Source organism: Ahaetulla prasina, chromosome 8 (genome assembly GCF_028640845.1).
Source record: "Ahaetulla prasina isolate Xishuangbanna chromosome 8, ASM2864084v1, whole genome shotgun sequence".
Taxonomy (NCBI): domain Eukaryota; kingdom Metazoa; phylum Chordata; class Lepidosauria; order Squamata; family Colubridae; genus Ahaetulla; species Ahaetulla prasina.
In genome coordinates, this window is record NC_080546.1 from 52295925 (window position 1) to 52318770 (window position 22846).

A 22846-nucleotide genomic window follows, 5' to 3' on the forward strand; every position below is an offset into this window, starting at 1 on the left:
TGTTTTTTGAGCCAAACATATTTTTTGGAATTATAGCATCATGTTTCAAGTTTGATCTCACCAGATTTTAACACATTTTCCACATGCTTTTGTCAGACTTGATGTGGGTTTTTGCAAAATGTAGTCGGGTTTGGATGTTTTTCTTTCAAAGGAATGGCTTCCATCTTGCTACCTTATCCCCAACCCAGACATATTGTATGAAGAATACGGGAAATCGTTATCACATATACTACACAACCAGTACTTACCAGAAATTCCTGAAGCTCCTTAACATCATTGTAAGCTTCTTGGTAAACTCTCAGACCAGTTTTCTTGTTTTTTCATAAATTTTGGAGGAACATCCCATTCTTGGTAATGTCACTGTTGTGCCATATTTTCTTCACTCAGTCTTCACTGGTGTGTACTCTACTATTTAATATCAGTTTGAATATGATTGGTTAATTCTGAACGCAGCCACATCCCTACTTATAAGAGAGTGTGCACACTTATGCAACCATGTTATTGTAAATTTTTATTATTTCCTCTAAAAGATTTTAGTTTGTTTTTCAATTGAATTGTACAGTTTCCATGTTATATTAAAGGTGAAAAAAAAATCTGAAGTGATTTAGTTTGGTCTGATTTTTTTACCTCTCAAAAATTTTAACAGAAATGTATTACATTCACTGTATCTTAACCAAAGAAGTGACTTTAAAAAGTCACCTGCTAAGGAAGTAATGTACTACCAGATGGATAGCTTATATTAAAATCGGTTAAAAGGGATTGTTCAGCTTGCCTCTTAGTAAATTTTCTGTAAAATTTGTTTTACAGTTGTAAGTTGTAAGAGTGGAAGCTGGTGAACAGAGTGGTAGGTGATGAACAGTCTAAATTTAAGTAATACTATTAATAGGCAAATATAATTCCAAGAATATGTCAAAGTGGCTGGAGAACAAAAGCTTTGTCTGTGTGCTCCCTAACTATAAAACAGATTTTGCTGATATGTATGTGGTGCAAAAGGGAATGCTGATAACTTGGACTGCAGTGATAAAATAAATAAACTGCTCCAATTTCTGCTCATTTTTTAAAAAATAAGCTAATCAAATTTTATTTGACTTGGTTTATTTTGGATTCGCTCTTTCTCTCTTGTCCTTAGTGTGTGATTCTTTGCCATGGGGCTCGGATTGGATTTTTCCAGGGAGACATCAGGCTACTCATGGATGACTTAAAAACTTTGCAGCCTACAGTGTTCCCTGTGGTGCCAAGATTGTTGAACAGAATGTTTGATAAAGTAAGTCTGTGAAACTGAACATAATAGGCACCCTTGCTTTCCATGACATTTCAGGAAATCACTTTTTATGCTTTGGGAATCTAATGGTAGCAAATAAAGCATATTTTGACTTGTAAAAGCAAACCTCATTTGTATCTAGGGGGTGAAACCGCAGCAGCAGTCACTCAATGTTGCAGCAGCTTTAAGATCTTTCCCAGATGTTATTTGCATTTGCATATAATCACAAAACTATGTCTACTACAGCCTAGGTAGATAGGGTGCAGAGTGGGCCTCATCAAAGGATTATAACCGCTCTAGTAGATTAGCAATGGAAAATAGCAAGCAGGAGCTCTCAAGCATTTGTTCAATTAACAGTTAGTGGCATACGATGGTGAAAAATATATTCACTTGTTTCTATGGCATCTTGAAGAAAATTGCACTCTTTTGCAGATCTTTCAACAAGCAAACACTTCATTTAAGCGGTGGATGTTGGATTTTGCTTCCAAGAGGAAAGAAGCAGAACTTAGAAGTGGCATTATTAGAAATAACAGCCTATGGGATAAAATGATTTTCCGTAAAGTACAGGTAACCTGATTGCTGATGATTTTGAAAGTTGATTGCTCTCTGGAAGTTCATGATTCCAAAAATTTTGTAAAACAATCTGTGGCTATGGAATAAGGAGCAATTGTTTATTAAATCGTTGATACATCCAGATTAGCATGTTTTATAATGCTAGACAACCAACCACCACTTGATGTTTCAGATGTGGCTGGCTAGTAGCTCCCATGAACTTTTATGATAGACCACTGTATGATTGTTAAGACTTCTCTTATTTAATCTTACCTAGTGGTAATAAGAATTGACTCTAGGAGCCTTTACATATAGAGTGCATACTTATCTATTTGATTATATCCTTTTCTTATAACACAAGAATTCAGCTAACATAACATACAGTTAGTCCTTGACTTACAATCATTCGTTTAGTGAACATGTAGTTACAACAGCACTGAAAAAAGTGGCTTATGACTGGTTTTCACATTTACAACCTTGGTAGCATCCATGTGATCACAATTTGAGCGCTTGGCAACTTACATGAATTTATCACAGTTGCAATGTCTCAGCATCATGTGATCACTTTTTGTCACCTTCTGACAAGCAAAGTCAATGGGGAAGTCAGATTCATTCTTAACAGTGCGTTACTAACTTAACAACTGCAGTGATTCACTTAACAATTTTGGTAAGGAAGATTGTAAAATAGGGCAAAACTCACTTAACAACTACCTTTCTTAGCAATGAAAATTTTGGGCTCGATTATGGTCCTAAGTCAAGGACTACCTGTAGTATAATTCTTCAAAATTGTTTGAATTTAGATTGTGAAGGAAGTGAATATTGGAATACTTTTTTTTGTAGAAAAATCTTATTTGCCTATAGAAGACTCAAAATAGATTTCCAGTGGCAAAGTTTTGTTTGGTGTGTGAGATCATTCTAACAGGCAATGCCATCTCACAAAGTCAGAAATAGCAGTTTAACCTTAGCAACTTTCACATAATGACTCGACATGTGTGTGCTTGTAAACTAATGATTCTGATTTCACCTAGTCTAGTAAAGCAAGGTAATCAAGGGTCTTTTATACAGATCCATAGCTCTTTTTTAATTTAGATATTCGATTTTTTAATATTCTGAAGCCATAGTACTTATTTCTAATTATCTGAGCCACTCAAAGCAAGTGCTTCTAGGGGTTGTCCTATATGACACTGGATGAAACAATCCATAAGATGACTATGTTACACATGTGAGAAGTTTTGCTTCTGTAGCTATCATCATATGCAACAACTATATATGAGTGGTATAACTGGAATGTCTGTGTGAGGAAAACAGAGCCAGGACAAGGAAAAATTAATCATGTATTATGTGTATTTGGATATGATACAGTGTAATGCGAATATGATTCCCTTCCTGTTAGGGCAGGAACATTTATTATCGTGTAAATGGAATAAGTTGCCTCTTCTTCCTGATACAGCATTGCCACATGAGGCCCAATATGGTCTTTCGTAATACCCATGTTTGGTTTTAGAAGGACTATTTAGCAATATTTCATGGTCTGTGTTAGTTTTAGATGAAGGGACAGGGTAGAATGTACCTGGCAGTAGCACTGTAACAAATGTTCCTTGAAAGAATAATCTACTCATTCATGTGACTCCAGGCTGCCTTTAAACGCACATGTTTGGCAAGAGTTCAAGGGATTTGGGCTGTTGAATATTCTTCCAAGTATGATCCAAGTGCCACTCGCCATAGATTTTTGGCTTTCCTGTGGTTGTTGAAGTGACGATGTTTGGGGTTTGTTTGTTTTTTTCCTTCCCTTAGGCAAATCTGGGAGGAAAAGTCAAACTAATGATTACAGGAGCAGCTCCTGTTTCTGCAAATGTATTGACCTTCCTAAGAGCAGCTCTTGGTTGTCAGGTGAGCTTGGACTGTAACTAGAATGGAAAACGTAATTTTCATTACATTTCATTTCATTACAAATGTATCATCTTGAGATTACACTTAAGAGAACTGGACTAACTTTTTTACAAAGCACTTATATGATTAACTGAGCATAAGAAGGGACTGAAAACTATGCAACAGTATTGAAAACTGGATTGTGAAAAAAAGGGTATTATTGATTCTCCAAGTGGCATGTGAAGCTTCTCTTAGTTATTTGGATTGTGCCCATCTAACAATCCTTTGCCTAAAATACAAAATCAGTTATATAAATAAGAATTTTATAATCATTAACTTATAAATCAAGACTCAAGAATTGTTACCATACATGAATGTAGTCTTTTTCAGACTGGAATTTCATATAATGTACCATTGGTATGTCTGTGACTAAAAATAATTTATTCTTGATGTGTTTCAATAGGCAAGTCCCATTTGAAGTATTAAAATACAAGATTAATGTTAGGTTAGGTCAAGACTTAGATGGCATTTCTATAATTAAATTAAACATTCTTGGAAAATTCCAAATTGAAAATATTGTTTAACTAAATACATTATTATTCATATGGTATATGACTACATATACTGAGTAAAAATTAAATTGGAAAACTAAGAATGAAAAGGAGTTCTACATTTGTTCAAGAATTTTGTATAAGGTGTCTTGAGAAATGATAAATAGAATTCCCATTGGGTGGGGAAAGCTTCAGTGACTGATCTTTATGTTCTGCTTCACAGTTTTATGAAGGCTATGGACAAACAGAGTGCACAGCTGGATGTTCTCTAACAATACCTGGTGACTGGACTGCTGGTAGAGCTTTTTTTTTAATTTGTTAAGTCTTATACAGTTTAAATCAGGGCAGACAAAATATTTATAGAGAATCTTCAATGGTGAAATTAATCAAGTAAGAAGCAATTCAGAAGAAATTATTATACATCGTGTTTGCACAGTTGTCTAATTTCAGTCCATGAAACAGATTTGATTTTGAAAAAAAACTTATTTCATGTTTATATATGGGCTACCCATAAACTGGCATCTAATTATTGTGTATTACTTAAGTTAATTACCTATAAAAATCTGGGATCTCACCTACTTGATCTCTGAAGATCTGACTCTAGAAAGACATATGAACTTCTACAACATGATTATAATATTTGGGGATTACAAAATTGTAGGATCTGTTATATATCATTACTTCAACACCTTTTATTTTTCAATCGGTATTTGTGGATAATCTAGCTTGTTCAAAAAAAAAATTCTGAAGTTCATAACCAAACCAAAATTATCACAGTTTATGCTCTCAGATGGGTGCTCTTTGCAATGTCTTTATTTCATTTCCCTTCTTCATAAAAGGCACAGCCAGTGTAAATTATATTACATTGTGATCACAGTGACCTTTTTTTAAAAAATCAACTTTTATTGATTTTTTTCTTTCCCACACACACATATGTTTTATGAACAGAGTATGGGCCGTATCATATCTTATACAACTTATCACATCCAAATTCACTTTACATAGTTACAATTTTTGCCAAAATATTCTTTTCCCTATTTTTTTATCTTATCTTAATACTTAATACTTATTATATAAACAGCATCACCATCTGCCCTAAATCCTAGTTTCTTAACATTATTTCAATTAGTTATCTTATCCATTGTTAATCATATATATTCTCTCTTAACTTTCATATTAATTCGTTCTTCATCCTAATAAATTTAAACATGCTCGGGGTTGCCTTGCATTTCATCTCCCTTCTTTTACAACAATTCGTCTTTTCCTTCTCCTCTCTTTCCCTTCCCTCCCGTCTTCTATCCTTTTCTACTTTCTTCTTTTTTCCTCTCCTACTCCTTCTCTACTTCCCCTTCCTTTCCCCCCCTCCTCCTGCCTTCCTCCCTTTCTAACCTTTTCTCCTACTCTTATTTCCCCTCCCTTTCTACTCTCCTTTTCCCTTTCTCTATTCCACCCTATCCTTCCTCTCTTCTTCCCTCCTTCTTCCTTCTATTCCTCCTTCCATTCTCTCTCTCCATTGTTGTGTTCATTTTCAATTCAATATTTTCCACAATGGTATCTGGGCAACCCCCGTTTTTCTCCACTTATTAACTATATTTTTCAAAATCCCCATCACAGTTTTAATTAACAATGTATTTCAGCTTATTCCATTTTTACATTAAAACCTTTTAACTAAATTAACCTTCCACCTCTTATTTTCCTTAGCTCCTGATTTCTTATTCCAACATCAATTAATTATTTTCCTCATTTACTAGCATTTCAATTTCACTTAACAATTTTGGTAAGGAAGATTGTAAAATAGAGCAAAACTCACTTAACACCAGGAAATCCCAAAACTGTAGGCTGAAGTAGAAAAATGAAAAAGCTTCCTGGGAGAAGACAACAACAAGCTACTTCTATTTATTATTATCCTGAAAAGTACATAGATGTATTACTGAAGTCACCAGAAGTGAAGTTTAACTATGCCTTTTATGTATACATGATACTTTTTCTTCTAATGAGCTTAAGCTGAAATATATGCATTACCTACATTTTAACCTCATAGCCATCTTACAAGGTAATTCATCTAAGAGAAAATTATTACCCCAAAGTACTCCTGGGAGCTCCATGATTGAGTGTGTATGTGAACTGGAGTTTCCCAAATTTCAGTCCAACATTCTAATCAAGAATAGTGATAGTGTAAAATAATTTTTAAACTGATTTGTGTACAGAAAGCTTTATTTCTGTATTTTGAAGTAGTATTGGTGATACAATAGCTGTTGGATTAGGAGGTGTGGTAGCTCAGTGGCTTAATAATGCTGGAAATGGTCTTTGCTCCAGCGGTTCGAGTTCTAGCAGGGAGTGGCAAGGTGAGCTCCTGTCACTTGCCTCAGTTTCTGCTCACCTAACAGTTTGAAAGCATGTTATTTGTGCGTACATAAATAGGTACCACTTTGGCAGGAAGACTAGCCAAAGATTCATGCAAACAGTCAGGTTCTGCTGTTGCTGGACTTTCCTGAATGTCACACCCATTTGTGAGACAATTTCAGTGGAGAGAAAAGGTCCCAGATGATGCTGCAGGATGCTATTCGTCTTTCTTTCCAGAGCTGGTTCACCTCCTGTGGTGCACCTTGGAAACGTGTGAGTGTGAACAGAACAAGCTAGCAATCTTAGGCAGCCAAATAACTACCCTGTATTAGCACTGAGTCACCTGGCTAATGTAACATGGCCATATACTAAACAAATAAATAAGCTGTTGGATTAATACTGGGTATATACAGATGCTGATCTATTCTCTATCATGGAAATTTACTGTCATTTTTTTAGTATAGTTTGTCTCACACTGCTTAACCGACATCATAGACACTGGGAGAATAAAATGATGGAAAAATTCCTGCTTTAACTGTCTTCAGCTTCTAGAGAAAAGATGGTATATAACTCTAGCCAATAAAAACAATAATGAAATAAGTATGTACAGAGAAAATTTAATAAGAACTATCAGTAAGAACATTATGATACAGCAGTTCCCGTGGGTGAAATGCTGCATGCTAGCAGAACTACCCTCAAGTCCTATTCAGTTCAAGTTCAGTTCAGTACCATGTGAAGAACATATATTTGTAAGATACGATTCTTAGAAATGGACTTTAGAACTATCTACTTTCTGTGTGTGTGTGTGTGTGTGTGTGTGTGTGTGTGTGTGTGTGTGAGAAAAAAGAATTGCATTGTTTATTAATAACTTATTCAGAGTGACTCCTGGTAGCATATGGTTAAGATCAACCTACAACAAAATATTATTCCACCAATAGGTCACGTTGGTGCCCCAATGCCTTGCAATATCATCAAGCTGGTTGATGTAGAAGAAATGAATTATTTTGCTGCCAAAGGAGAGGGTGAGGTAAGTTGTGCTATCTGAACTCCAAGGCTTGCTTTTCCAACACTTAACCTCCTATTCAGTTCTTGGCTTGAGTTGGCAGAAGATGTCAAACACAGTTCAGCTAGATTAGAAACTGTCTTGAAGGCAAAAATTAAGCCTTAACATAATACTGTCTGCTACAGAGCAACAGATGTAGAACCTTCATACAGTGTGAGTAGGTGTGTGTGAGTGAGTGAGAGAGAGAGAGAGAGAGAGATCCAGAGATTAAAAAGTCAGTTTTTTCCTCCTGCATTTCTGAGGTTATAGACACTTAGTAGATCAAGTATCAGCCTTGGGCAATTTCAATGTGTTTATATCGTGGTCCTGTGAACTGCTGGTTCCTGCTTCACCAGTTTCAGTTCTGACATGTAGAATTTAAGTGCAAAACATACCCAAATATCAGAAAATGTCTTTCTCTTTCAAATTGCATATTTTAAATTTTAAGTAAGTACATTCTTTTTTTTTTATTTCTTTTGTCACAACAGAATACACAAACAATTGTTATAGATAAAACAACATATTTTGAAGAAAATATACATATATGTATAAAAATATGCATCAACTATATCAATTTGATATGATGAAGGGAATAAGGCCCCCCTAGTATACGACCTTATTCAGGGGGGCGCTGCGGACCTTATAGGCGTTACGGAAACCTGGCTGGGCACTGAAGGGGGTGTGCCCCTTGTTGAGATGTGCCCGCCGGGTTTCCGTGCATTCCATCAGCCGAGGGCCAGGGGAGGGGTGGGGGTGGCGGTTGTGATTAGAAAGTCTAGAGCCGAGGAGACCACTGTACCTCAGATTGCGGGTGCGAATCCCTCTTGTGAGATGGGGCCATAGGTGCCAGATGGGTTTGCTGATCACGTACCTGGCTCCTTGCTGCGTGACAGCTGCCCTGCCCGAGCTCCTGGAGGTGCTGGCGGGGTGGCAGTTGAGACCCCAGACTTTTAGTCATGGGGACTTTAACTGCCATCGTCCGGCTCGTCATCGACGGCAGCTCGGGAGTTCATGGCTTCCATGACGGCCTTGGACCTGACCCAAGTAATTGATGGCCCTACTCACATTGGGGGTGGCACCCTGGACCTGATTTTTGTCTCTGGTCAGTGGTTGAGAGATCTGGACTTAAAGGAAATAGTCATTGAACCTTTGTCATGGTCAGATCACTCTCTTCTTCGTCTGGACTTTCTGACCGCCATTCACCGCCGCAGGGAGACGGAGCCGACACGTTGGTTCCGTCCCAGGCGCCTGATGGACCCGGAGGGGTTCCGGACGGAGCTTGGGCCATTTCCTGAGGGTCTGGCTCACGGCTCGGCTGAGGAACTTGTTGCGGCCTGGGAACGGGCCGCGGCGGGGGCCTTAGACCGGGTCGTGCCTTTGCGGCCCCTGCCCCGGCGCAGGCCCCACCCGGCCCCTTGGTCCCCGGAGGAGCGGAGAGGGATGAGGCGCCGGAGAAGACGCCTAGAGAGTTCCTGGAGGTCTAGCCGTTCAGAAGCTGATCGGACACTAGTGAAGTCCTATACTAGGGCTTACCTAGTGGCAATGAGGGAGGCGAGGCGTAGCTACGCCTCCTCCCTCATTGCATCGGCAGATAACCGCCCAGCCGCCCTGTTTCGGGTGACCCGCTCCCTCCTACACCAGGGGGAGCGGGATGACCCGTTGCAGGGACGTGCTGAGGAGTTTAACGGTTATCTATACGATAAAATCGTTCAGCTTCGGGATGGTTTGGACCAAGATTGCGGTGATACGGGTGAGACGGCTGAGGGTGGTCTTGGTGACATTTTATGGGATGAGTTTGACCCTGTCGCTCCCGAGGACATGGACAGGTTGTTGGGGAGGCTGAATGCCACCACGTGTTTACTGGACCCGTGCCCCTCCTGGTTGGTGCTGGCCACGCAGGAGGTGACACGAGGCTGGCTCCAGGCGATTACGAGCGCTTCTTTGGTGGAGGGTGTCTTTCCGGCCGCCTTGAAAGAGGCGGTGGTGAGGCCCCTCCTCAAGAAGCCTTCCCTGGACCCGGCTGTTTTAGGTAATTATCGTCGGTCTCCAACCTTCGCCCACGGCGAAGGTTGTAGAAATATGGTGGCATATCAGTTTCCCTTGCACCTGGATGAAACTGTCTATCTAGACCCGTTCCAGTCCGGTTTCCGACCCGGGTACAGCACGGAGACGGCTTTGGTCGCGTTGGTGGATGATCTCTGGAGGGCCAGGGATAGGGGTTGTTCCTCTGCCCTGGTCCTATTAGACCTCTCAGCGGCTTTCGATACCATCGACCATGGTATCCTGCTGCGCCGGTTAGAGGGATTGGGAGTGGGAGGCACCGTTTATCGGTGGTTCTCCTCCTATCTCTCTGACCGGTCGCAGTCGGTGTTGACAGGGGCAGAGGTCGGCCCGGGCGCCTCACTTGTGGGGTGCCGCGGGGATCGATCCTCTCGCCTTCTGTTCAACATCTATATGAAGCCGCTGGGTGAGATCATCAGTGGGTTCGGTGTGAGGTACCAGCTGTCGCGGATGACACCCAGCTGTACTTTTCACACCGGACCACCCCAGCGAAGCCATCAGTGCTGTCGCGGTGTCTGGAGGCCGTAGGGGCCTGGATGGGGAGAAACACGCTCAGGCTCAATCCTCCAAGACAGAGTGGCTGTGGATGCGGCGTCCCGGTACAGTCAGCTAAATCCGCGGCTGACCATCGGTGGCGAGTCATTGGCCCCGATGGAGAGGGTGCGCAACAGCGTCCTCCTGGATGAGCGGCTGACACTAGAAGATCATTTGACAGCCGTCTCCAGGAGAGCGTTCTACCAGGTTCGCCTGGTGCGCCAGTTGCGCCCCTTTCTGGACCGGGAGGCCCTATGCACGGTCACTCACGCCCTCGTGACGTCTCGCCTGGATTACTGTAACGCTCTCCACATGGGGCTCCCCTTGAAGGGCATCCGGAGGCTACAGTTAGTCAGAATGCGGCTGCGCGGGTGATAGATGGAGCCCTCGTGGCTCCCGTGATAACACCTATCCTGCGCGGTCTGCACTGGCTACCTGTGGCTTTCGGTGCGCTACAAGGTTTTGGTGACCACCTTTAAAGCGCTCCATGGCATAGGGCCGGGTTATTTACGGGACCGCCTACTGCGACCAGATACCTCTCACCGACCCGTGCGCTCTCACAGAGAGGGACTCCTCAGGGTGCCGTCAGCTAGGCAGTGTCGTCTGGCGGCGCCCAGGGGAAGGGCCTTCTCTGTGGGGGCTCCCGCCCTCTGGAACGAACTCCCCCCAGGACTCCGTCAACTTCCGGACCTTCGAACCTTCCGTCGCGAGCTCAAGACACATTTATTCATCTGTGCAGGACTGGCTTAGTTTTTTAGATTTTAAATTTAGAGGGGTTTTTAAATTGATTTTAATATCTATATTTTTTACTTTTAATTAATTGGGCAGTAGAATAAGTTTTTTAATGATTGTTTTAATTTGTATATTGATGTTTTTATATGCCTGTGAACCGCCCTGAGTCCTTTGGGAGATAGGGCGGTATATAAATTCAAACAATAAATAAATAAATAAATAAATAAACAATAGGACAGGAACGGTAGGCACTTTTGTGCTCTTATGCACGCCCCTTATAGCCCTCTTAGAAATGGGGTGAGGTCAATAGTAGACAGTTTTTGGTTGAAGATTTTGGGATTTTGAGTAGAGACTATGGAGTCAGGTAATGAGTTCCAAGCATTAACAACTCTGTTACAGAAGTCATATTTTCTGCAATCAAGTTTGAAGCGGTTGACATTTAGCTTGAATCTATTTTTTGCTCTTGTAATATTGCGATTGAAGCTGAAGTAGCCTTTTATAGGAAGGATATTGCAATAGATGATTTTGTGTGTTAAACACAGGTCATGTCAAAGTTGACGGAGTTGTAAGTTTTCTAATCCCAGGATTTCAAGTCTGTTGGTATAAGGTATTTTGTTGTTTTCGGAGGAGTGAAGAACTCTTCTAGTAAAATATTTCTGGACTCTTTCTATTGTATTTATGTCAGAAATGTGGTATGGGTTCCAGACGGATGAGCTGTATTCAAGAATAGGTCTGGCAAATGTTTTGTATGCTCTAGTTAGTACTGTAGAGTTTTTAGAAAAGAAGCTGCGTAAAATTAGGTTTACAACTCTTAGGGCTTTTTTCGCTATGTAGTTGCAATGAGCTTTGGCACTAAGATCATTAGATATGAGAACTCCAAGATCTTTGACAGGGTGGTGGTCATCAGTTAGGTAATGTCCATCAAGTTTGTACTTGATATTAGGGTTCTTTTTTCCAATATGTAAGACTGAGCATTTGCTGGTTGAGATTTGGAGTTGCCAAGTTTTAGACCAATCGGAAATTAAATCGAGGTCTTCTTGAAGGGTAGAAGTATTATTGGTGGTATTAAATAGTTTGACATCGTCAGCAAAGAGAACACAATAACTTGAGATGAGGTCGCAGAGATCATTTATGTATAGTATGAAGAGTGTTGGTCCAAGAACACTACCTTGGGGAAAGTCACTTTTGACAGGAACAGGATTAGATATAGCGTTGCCAATTTTGACCACTTGTTGTCAAGGCATCAGTCCAAAAAAATTAAAGGCATCGTGATTTTGATTAGTATTATTTACCAAAACATTGGCAAATTGCTTAAAAATAATAACAAGTGAGCTTACGGAAGAATCGATTGATATAATGAATGAACGTTATTTCCATTCCTACATGAAGTAGTAGGATAATCAGGGTTGTTTTTTAAGCACAATCCACTTCTGTTTCAGGTTTGTATAAAAGGAGCAAATGTGTTTGAAGGCTATCTGAAAGATCCTGAAAAAACGGCAGAAGTTCTTGATAAAGATGGCTGGGTACATACTGGAGATATTGGGAAGTGGTTACCGGTAAGCCAATTCGTAATCAAATGTATTTTGTGAACAAAGAGAAGACATTCCTTTAATTAATGGATTACTTCACTATTTTAGTGCCAGAACTTTTCTGTTGCAAGCTTGCATATTTCCATACATTCAATCTATTGATCATCTATAGTACAAGTATAAAACATGGTACCATCAACTTGCTTGTCAGCTTTTTCCATAGTATAAAAACTGAGATGATTTTCAGTTTAGATATCAGATTCCTAGCAATTCTGAATATCATTGTCCAATCCTTACTTAGTACTATGTTCTTCATTGGGATGGCTGGGCTTGCAATAAAAATTCAGTACACAACTGTCCAACCTTTCATACGGTTGTCGATTATTTAATATCATTAGGGCCTTTGTATATACACAAGGACTGTAATATAGATACATATAGAATGTGATATAGAAAGTGTATTAACTACAGTTCCAGTAGGATATGGAAAAAGGCTACCATATAGGCTTAGCCATAAGCAAAAAGCCTATTTTCACTGTGTATTTTTCTTGTGCTGTAGCTAAGTTGAAAGCGAATTTGTTCAGTTTCAGAAAAACTCTTGAAAGTTCTTATGTGCATCACCAGTCCCAGATCAGCACAAATTGGAGTGGTAGAAGGCAGCTTACTAGAAAATTTATTGTAAACATTTATAACAATTTCCTTGGTAAATGCTATTCAAAGCAATTGAGTATTTCTTTTTTTATCACAAGATCATATTGGTAGTCCTCAACTTACAACACAATTGAGTCCAAAATTTCTGTTGGTAAACGAGGCAGTTGTTAAATGAGGTGTATCCCATTTTATGACCTTTTGGCTCAGTTAAGTGAATCACTGCTGTTGTTAAGTGAATCATGTAGTCGTTAAGCGAATCTGGCTTCCCTCATTGACTTTGTTTGTCAGGAGACAGCTGGGAAAGTACAACTGTCATAAATACATGCCAACTATCAAGTGCTCAAATTTTGATCATGAAACCATGGGGATGCTGCAGTGATCGTAAGTGTGAAAACAGATCATCAGTCACTTTTTTCAATGAACAGTCACTAAATGAGTGGTTGTAAGTGGAGAATTACCTGAATAAGATTATAAGAGCACAACAAAATGGCAGGAAACAAATCTAATGAATGAATGAATGAACAAACAAATAAGCAAACGTATGCTTTGTGTTTTCCTATCTTGGTCTCAAAATACAATTATCATGGGCTGTTGAAATAACTTTCTTGTCTGCTTGTGCTGTTCAAACAAATTATTTCTTAATGGTACTCTTGACTTTTAATTGAATATTCTTCAGAATTGATCTTGCACTCGATTCTCATTGATTATGGGATAATGTAAAGCCTTTTATGAATTGAAGAACATTTCTTTTTCTACTGGTTTTGTAGAATGGTACCCTGAAGATAATTGACAGAAAAAAACACATATTCAAACTTGCACAAGGAGAATATATAGCACCAGAAAAAATAGAGAATGTATATATAAGGAGTGAGCCTGTTGCTCAGGTGTTTGTCCATGGTGAAAGTTTGCAGGTAGGTATTTGTTTTTAAGCATGTTTTAGAAATGCCTAAAGTAAATAAACACCATTTATCATAAATAAATGTTGCTCTGCTGTGAAGATAGACCAAAGAAAGAGATCGATCTGATCTCCAAGGACAGGCCTTCAATAGCTTTGGTACTCCTGCACAGAACTATCGTTTTCTGTTGTGGCAAAAGGAGCAGCTTGGCTTCACCTTTTGCCAATACAATTTTTGTAAAGTGGCTGATCCAGTAATAAGAGTTGAAGTGTTTGTTCTTATCTGGCTTCAGGCTTTCCTAATAGGAATTGTGGTACCAGATCCAGACATATTGGCCATCTGGGCTAAGAAAAAGGGCCTGGGAGGATCTTATGAAGAACTGTGCAAAAACAAAGTAGGTGATTTTTTTTCTGATTACAAACCCTAGTAGTGGCTTAGTGTAAGCTTGCTTGTTTTTAAAACCTTTCTTTATCTATCCAGTTTCCAATGTAGGTAGAAAAGTTAATATAGGAAATGACTAGGCTGAGCCCGAGGGTGGAGTCAAATGCTTCATCTGTCTCAAGTCTCTTTGTGCCCACAAGAGATCTAAGTCCAGCCCACCTTGAATTCTGTTGACTCTTATCTACCACAATTCTTGTAGAGAACTTAAACTTGTAATAAACCTTTGTATTCATTTGAACTGCCTGGATTTCCTGATTTCACTTGACAGTTAAAAGATTACATTCATACATATGCATCTGTCATATGATTGTGTTTTAGTAATCTTTATGCAAAGCACAGAAAAAGAATAGTAAGCAAAAAGAATTGGCACACCAGTTTGCTTCTGAAGATGCCAACCATGGTTGCCAGTGAAATGTCAGGAAATCTGTTAGTAAACCTTGAAGCTCAACAATGCCCCAAAGCAATTAGATTTGGACTAAAAGGGAAAAGGAAAGAAAATATAATTAAGTTCTAATAATATGAAAAACCCACAAAACAGACAAAGGGTCAATCGCTTAAAAGAAAACAAGTTAAATAAGGAGTTAATTCATGTTTTAGGATGGTATCGTAATTGCAACACTGGTGGATTTGCATAGCCAGGGCAAAAAACTCAGCACATGGTCTCTCCTATCAATAAACAGTGTTGCATAACAGTGTTGTTAAGCTACTGGGAAAAGAATTATTCTTAACCATCTTGAATGACCCACAGGCTAGGATTGAGTCATTTTTGTGCCTTCTGGCCTTGATCTCACAGTCTAAACACACCTGTGGGAATTGTATTGCAAAAGAATAAATCATTGCTTATCATTGGTCCTGGTTTTTTTGCAAAGGTAGCTTCTAATTAGCCCTTATAAGTTAAATAAGTGCAGTGAGCCTTATTTATTTGTGGTCCACAAATAATAAATAAGACTCATATTGTTGTCATATTGTTCTGTAACACTATGCTTTGAATCCCAACAGGATTTAAAAAAATACATTCTGGAAGATATGTTGAAGACAGGAAAGGAGTTTGGCTTGAAGTCATTTGAACAGGTGGGAATTTCAAATGTTTGCCTATTATTAACCTGCCTGTACTTTCTACGTCATTGTCATTTTGGGCTGTAGAGTTACAAACATTAACTAATTACAGGAAAATTAGCAAGATCTAATTTTTAAGAGAAAAATTTAACCTACCTTTGCATTAACACTACCAGCCTTTTTGGTTAAAATTTTATTTTAAAGGAAAGAGAAAATTGTTTTTTCTTATAAATATGGGTGATTGGTTTCAATAAACAGCCTATGTAATTCAGCACCTATATTAAATCCTTATTAATATGTAGTATCACTTACTGCTTAGAATAAACTGGTTCAGATATTATTTTTGTTCTTTCACAGTCTAATTGTACTGTACATGTAGCATTGTTTCTAAATAAAAAAAATTACAAAGTCTGATTTAACCTTCATTTTTTCAGATCAAAAGCATCGCCCTTCATTCTGAAATGTTCTCTATTGAGAATGGCCTGCTAACACCAACCTTAAAGGCAAAGAGACCTGAGCTACGTAAATACTTCAGCTCTCAAATAGAAGAACTCTATGCTAATGTCCATATGTAACCGAGGAAAACTATTAGAGAGAATGGCATTTGCTATTAATCATCATATCTATGAACAGACTACAACAAATATGTGGAAGGAACAGTGCAATCATTAACTTCTACACAAAGGGGTACTCAACATAGGAAAACTGAAGAATAATTGAACTCTGCCTTACTGTCCACTTGTGTCGCAGACCATTTTTTACAATGACATACAACTTCCTCAATGCGCCTTAAAACTGTACATGTTATCTATGTGATTTGTAAGTTATTTAAGACTTCAGCCAAAAATGTGACTCTCAAGGCATGTAAAGGGATATGTGTGTTGCTACCACATTCATTGTTTTTATTACATTGTACAGCTGGTAATCATTTTCCAAAATATTTGATATATGGAGATTTTTACTGAATCACAGCAGAGGAACACTGATAGGAAACTGAACTTTATTTGTGTCTGGATGTAAAATTTGAGAAGAATCTCAGCTATTTACAGGCTTTTTTGAAGCTTTATTTAATGGTGTGGTATTAATGCAATGAACCACAAGATAAATGATCAGATATTTTAGTTTTAGAATTTGGGGGTGGTGGGAGTCCAGATGAAACTTCCTATGTAATTCAAGATGTCAGCTTCATGAGCTACAGGGATATTTGGGCCATAGTGGCATCATGTTATAAAATACGCATGGATGTAGTTGGAATTTCAATACATATTGGGATTAAGTCATGCTCATACATTGCCAACCATTAGATTGCCTCAGCAGTACAGCTTAATCTTGATCACTTAATATACTGGGTCTTTGTATAGAGTTAGCTTCTGCTTCTTACTCATTGAGCAAAGAATATTGAGAATTTGATAGCATCTAAAAATAAATATGCTTTTGTAACAGACAGGCAATGGGCGGTAGTATATATATAGGATGTCATTTTATTGGAATGGGGAAGGATGCTTGAACATACCTTTTACCTGCATCTGTATATTTTTCTGAGGGATGGATGGAATTGAAATGCCTTGTAGTAACCCATGCTCGAGTTTTCCCTTAAAACAGTAATTAATTTGTTAAATATATGTAAACAAGCACAATGAAGTTTGCACTAAGAGTGTGTGATTATAATGCACTACCCAGTTGCATAATTTCATACATGGGTGTCCTTATTGCACACCATTATTCAAACCCATATTCTTGAAGTATTAAATTACTTGTTATATTGGAGTTCAAAAGTTTGCTTAGGTGTTGGCTATTTCTATATTTTATATACAAAAATTTCCACCCCCCAAAAATACTCCACAAGGAAGCCAAAATAAATATTTCTGCATTTAATTTGAGTAAATGTTTTTATACTTTAATTTAGAAAACTCACTGTGTGCTCATTCCAAAAAAAAAAAAAAAAGGAATTATTGACTGATTATTCTTATTTGTTTCCCATTCTTTTTGTCTGGACTTTTATGACTATTTTATGTCCCAGTTAGTACAGGAAGCAAAAGAAAAGCAAATCAGCCAATAAATCATAGTTTTCTACACAACTTTATCACGAAGAAATAATTTTGACATATCAGCAAAATAGAATTTCCTGATCTTAACCAGCTTTCTCTTTTTGGCAGTGGACTAGTATTCCTAGGCAGTAACCTTATTCTTGTGACAATGGGAATGAAGAGTTTTTAATCTAAATACATCTCAAGAGCTTAATATTGGAAAAGACTCATCTTAATAGCTTTTTAGTAACTAGCAAACTTGAACTTGTATAAAAGTAGTTCCATAGAGGGACAAAAAATATTCCACTGACCCTATAGTTTATTACTGGAACAGAAAGAAATCAACGCTTTGGTGAAAGGGTTGTTTCTGGAATAATTCTATAGGGGTAGAACAAGCTTGTTGCTTGTAGAAAATGTAAACAATTATACCCAAAGGTATCTGTAGAAGGCATTCGGCATATGCAGTGTTGTACTGATATAATACAAGCCCTACCTCTTTTATAGACATATTACAAAAACATACAAGAGACAGACATTGCAGTGCAATGCTGCTATTGTCATTCTGATGTCTCATGCTGAAACTGGTTTGTAATATTCTAAGGTTTTAATGGTATTTGATAGCATTGTTCTCTAGAAGCGGTATCTGATGCTTGATATTAAAAACTCAGTTTATTCAAAAGCTTACAGCAAATAAAACAAGGCCTTTATAATGTAGAAAGTCAATTCAGCAGAGAATTAGCTAAACATTAATGCATAAGTGCATAGATGTATATATGTATATTTTCAGTTCAGATGGTGGAATTGATGCTTTTTTATGGTAAGGAATTGTTAGATAGCCCTGCCTCCATTCAATTTTAGGCGTCAGAAACAAAAGGAGACACCTTACCCCAACAACTTGTTAAATAGCGCTATATTAATTAGGCTATGTCTATAACATCTTAACACTTCTGAGCATTGCTGAGATTATATATTCTCATGATCTCATTTCCACCCTCCTGTGGTAGAATATTTTTAAATTTCGCTGCCACATAAGTTTCTTCAACAACTTTTGAATAAAATTGGGCAAGAGGCGGTAATGCACCTTGGCCCTCCTTGGCCTAGAAACTCAGTTGTTTGTTGAAATTTGGGCTTGGATTAATAGAAAATTTAAACCACCCAACTTACTTAGAGGCTGACTGGGTTATTCTGGGAGTTGAAGTCCACAAATCTTAGACAAATTAGTGCAGGGGTCTCCAACCTTGGTCCCTTTAAGACTTGTGGACTTCAACTCCCAGAGTCCCTCAGCCAGCAAAGCTGGCTGAGGAACTCTGGAAGTAGAAGTCCACAAGTTTTAAAGGGACCAAGGTTGGAGACCCCTGAATTAGTGTATATTGTGAATTTCAGAGACAGTCTCTCAGCTCTCAGCCAGCATATGGTCCTATTCTTATTTGGTTACATCAATCATACTAAGCAGCAGTATCACATATTTTGAATTCATACAAGGCTGATTGATTGCACATGAACAATCTGCTACAATTCCATTCCCCTCTCTAATTTCATTCAGTATGAATTAGGAACGAATGCCTCCACATAAGTATCAGTTTTACTGAATCAAAGTGGGGGACCTGGGGACCTTCACGTGTCTTGTATTTTAATTCTTTATTAGGTTTTGAAACGGATAAACAGGGAAATAAAATAGGAAAAAGCATATTAGTATTAAATGCATATGAATGAATGGTTGAATCAAGAAGGTTTGGAAATGCCATGACGGTAATACTTTCCCAATATATCATTAGTTATTTAATAATGAGTAACTGAATATATTATATGACTAAAAATTGCTATTAAGCTCTAAGCAAAGATTGAATATCAATAACCATGATCCAAAGAGTATAAATCAGTGATTTATAATTTACAATAAATTCTATTTATGTTAGCAAAAGTCTGTTGTGTTGTGGAAATCTTGTAAAATGGAAGTATCAGCTTAGGCATAGAGAAACTCTGCTTTCGGATGTATTATAGATATTGATGATGCATAACTCCATAATTCCATATTGGCTAGAAGTGCAGGAAGTTGTAGTCAAGATTACAGTCCCGTCTCTAAGCTAAACTAAGCTGTATGTGAATATATAAGACAAAGATAGTATAAGCCAGTTTAGTGTAGTGGTAAAGATGCTGGCCTAGCAACAAAGAGACTGAGTTCTAGTCCTGCCTTAGGCATGAAAGGGCAACCTTGGGTCAGTCACTCACTTTCAGCCTGAAAATGTAGATGGTTTGGAAAGGATGTGTATATTTATATATATTTGTATTCTGTAGCTTCTCTATAATCCTTGTTCATCGTAATTGTTCATACTACAAAACAATTGCAAAAGGAAATGTAATACAGAAAGTCCTCGACTTACAACAGTTCATTTAGTGACCATTTCAAAGTTACAATGGCATGGAGAAAAGTGACTTATGACCATTTTTCACACTTACGACCGTTGCAGCATCCCTATGGTCATGTGATTTACATTCTGATGTTTGACAACTGACTGGCATTTATGACAGCTGCAACATCCTGGAGTCATGCGCCCTCCTGACAAGCAAAGTCAATGGGGAAACCAGATTCACTCAACAACTGTGTTACTAATTTAAGAACTCAGTGATTCATTTAACAAATGTGGCGAGAAAAGTCATAAAATGGAGCAAACTCATTTAACAAATTTCTCACTTAATACCAAATTGTGGGTTCGATTGTGGTTGTAAGTTGAGGATTACCTGTACACTTGATAGGAAATATCTCTGCAAGTTGAAAGAGTTTGTGAGAATATCCTGTAAAAATCCTGTACTGAATTATTACAATTGGCCTTTTTGTGTTTTAGATATCATCCTTCAGGGTAAGATACTTGAGTATAACCTTCGTTATGAGCAGAATCAAGCATAGTTTTGTTGAAACGGCCAAGATCACTAGATTCACATATTATGTTAGACTCTATAAATCATGTATTATAAATAAAATGGGTGGATTCAAAAAAACCATTAAGCCAGAACCAAACAAATAATAGATCTAGTGAATACAATTGAATAGTTAGATTTTTCAAACAGAGTTTCTGTAAACTTCTAAATATAATATTGCATGGAAAAGAGGAGAGAAATTACCAAACCAAGTTATTTACTTTGGATAACAACATACAGGGGAAACTCAAAAAATTAGAATATCACGCAAAAGTTCATTTATTTCAGTAATGCAACTTAAAAGGTGAAACTAATATATGAGATAGACTCATTACATGCAAAGCGAGATAGTTCATGCCTTGATTTGTCATAATTTTGATGATTATGGCTGAAGCCCATGAAAACCCCAAATTCACAATCAGAAAATTAGAATATTGTATGAAATCAATAAAACAAGGATTGTACATAGAACAATATCAGACCTCTGAAAAGTATAAGCATGCATATGTACTCAGTACTTGATTTGGGGCCCTTTTGCATCAATTACTGCCTCAATGCGGCGTAGCATGGATGCTATCAGCCTGTGGCACTGCTGAGGTGTTATGGAAGACCAGGATGCTTCAATAGCGGCCTTCAGCTCTTCTGCATTGTTCGGTCTCATGTCTCTCATCTTTCTCTTGGCAATGCCCCATAGATTCTCTATGGGGTTCAGGTCAGGCGAGTTTACTGGCCAAACAAGCACAGTAATCCCATGGGCATTGAACCAGTTTTTGGTACTTTTGGCAGTGTGGGCAGGTGCCAAGTCCTGCTGAAAAATGAAGTCAGCATCCCCATAAAGCTCGTCTGCAGAAAGAAGCATGAAGTGCTCCAAAATCTCCTGGTAGATGGCTGCATTGACTCTGGACTTAATGAAGCACAGTGGACCAACACCAACAGATGACATGGCTCCCCAAATCAACACAGACTGTGGAAACTTCACACTGGACTTCAAGTATCTTGCAGTGTGTGCCTCTCCATTCTTCCTCCAGACTCTGGGTCCTTAGTTTCCAAATGAGATGCAAAGTTGCTCTGATCAGAAAAGAGGACTTTGGACCACTGAGCAACAGACCAGTTATTTTTTCTTTAGCCCAGTAAGACACTTCTGATGTTGTTTGTTGTTCAGGAGCAGCTTGACAAGAGGAATACGACTTTTGAAGCCCATGTCCAGGATCCGTCTGTGTGTGGTGGCTCTTGATGCACTGACTCCAGCCTCAGTCCATTCCTTGTGAAAGTCCCCAACACTTTTGAATGGCCTTTTCCTGACAATCCTCTCCAGGCTGCGGTCATCCCTGCTGCTTGTGCACCTTTTTCTTCCACAATTTCCCCTTCCACATGACTTTCTATTAATGTACTTTGATACAGCACTTTGGGAACATCCAACTTCTTTTGCAATTCCTTTTGAGGCTTTCCCTCCTTATGAAATAAAGAAATAAAAAATAAAGAAATAAAGAGAGCATATGCACCAAGACAAATTCCTTGTGTCCAATCACACTTGGCCAATAAAATTCTATTCTATTCTATTCTATTCCTCCTTATGGAGGGTGTCAATGATGGTTTTCTGCACAACTGTCACGTCAGCAGTCTTTCCCATGATTGTGATTCCTACTGAACCAGACTGAGAGACCATTTAAAGGCTCAGGAAGCCTTTGCAGGTGTTATGGCTTAATTAGCTGATTAGATTGGGACACTTTGAGCCTAGAATATTGAACCTTTTCACAATATTCTAATTTTCTGAGATTGTGAATTTGGGGTTTTCATGAGCTGTCAGCCATAATCATCAAAATTATGACAAATCAAGGCATGAACTATCTAGCTTTGCATATAATGAGTCTATCTCATATATTAGTTTTACGGTACCTTTTAAGTTGCATTACTGAAATAAATGAACTTTTGCACGATATTCTAATTTTTTGAGTTTCACCTGTATTTTCTTTGTTTGTTAATAGAACAAAAATACAAACTACTAGAAGAATTCAGATGTTCCAGTGTCTTTTCATTAGAGATGTCTAAAATTTGAAATGAGGCACCATGGGGATATGTTTTTTAATTAAATAGATAAGCAATCTGGATGTATCTGTATTGCAATACGTTTCTAGGTTTTTCCTAAAAAAGGAAAAGAATGCTTCCCTGGAAAATGTACAGATTTCGACTGTTGTCCATGTCACTCCTTGATATGCCTCCCCCTCCTAGTCAGTCTCCAACGCCACGTAGCAGCTACAGTACTGTACAATGTTACCAGTTTGCAGATAAATGCATGTAAAAATTACAGGACAATTTCTTCGCAACATCCGTCTTTTCTTTCCTCTGGCCTTTAGATGGCGCGCTTCCTTTATTCTTGCGGCTATG

At 38.3% G+C, this 22846-nt stretch overlaps 1 protein-coding gene across 4 annotated transcripts in view; it reads left to right on the top strand.

The window, feature by feature from the left end:
- Positions 1-17393, top strand: part of ACSL1 (acyl-CoA synthetase long chain family member 1) — a 44196-nt gene extending 26803 nt beyond the window's left edge. For all 4 annotated transcript variants that reach the window (XM_058192425.1, XM_058192424.1, XM_058192426.1 and 1 more), the window contains exons 12-21: positions 1130-1264; positions 1694-1828; positions 3608-3703; positions 4457-4529; positions 7515-7603; positions 12385-12501; positions 13893-14036; positions 14314-14415; positions 15462-15533; positions 15953-17393. In XM_058192425.1, the coding sequence (XP_058048408.1) occupies positions 1130-1264; positions 1694-1828; positions 3608-3703; positions 4457-4529; positions 7515-7603; positions 12385-12501; positions 13893-14036; positions 14314-14415; positions 15462-15533; positions 15953-16093 (1104 nt within the window). In that variant the 3' untranslated portion in view covers positions 16094-17393. The remainder of the gene's footprint in view (positions 1-1129; positions 1265-1693; positions 1829-3607; positions 3704-4456; positions 4530-7514; positions 7604-12384; positions 12502-13892; positions 14037-14313; positions 14416-15461; positions 15534-15952) is intronic.
- The last annotated feature ends 5453 nt before the right edge of the window (positions 17394-22846 follow it).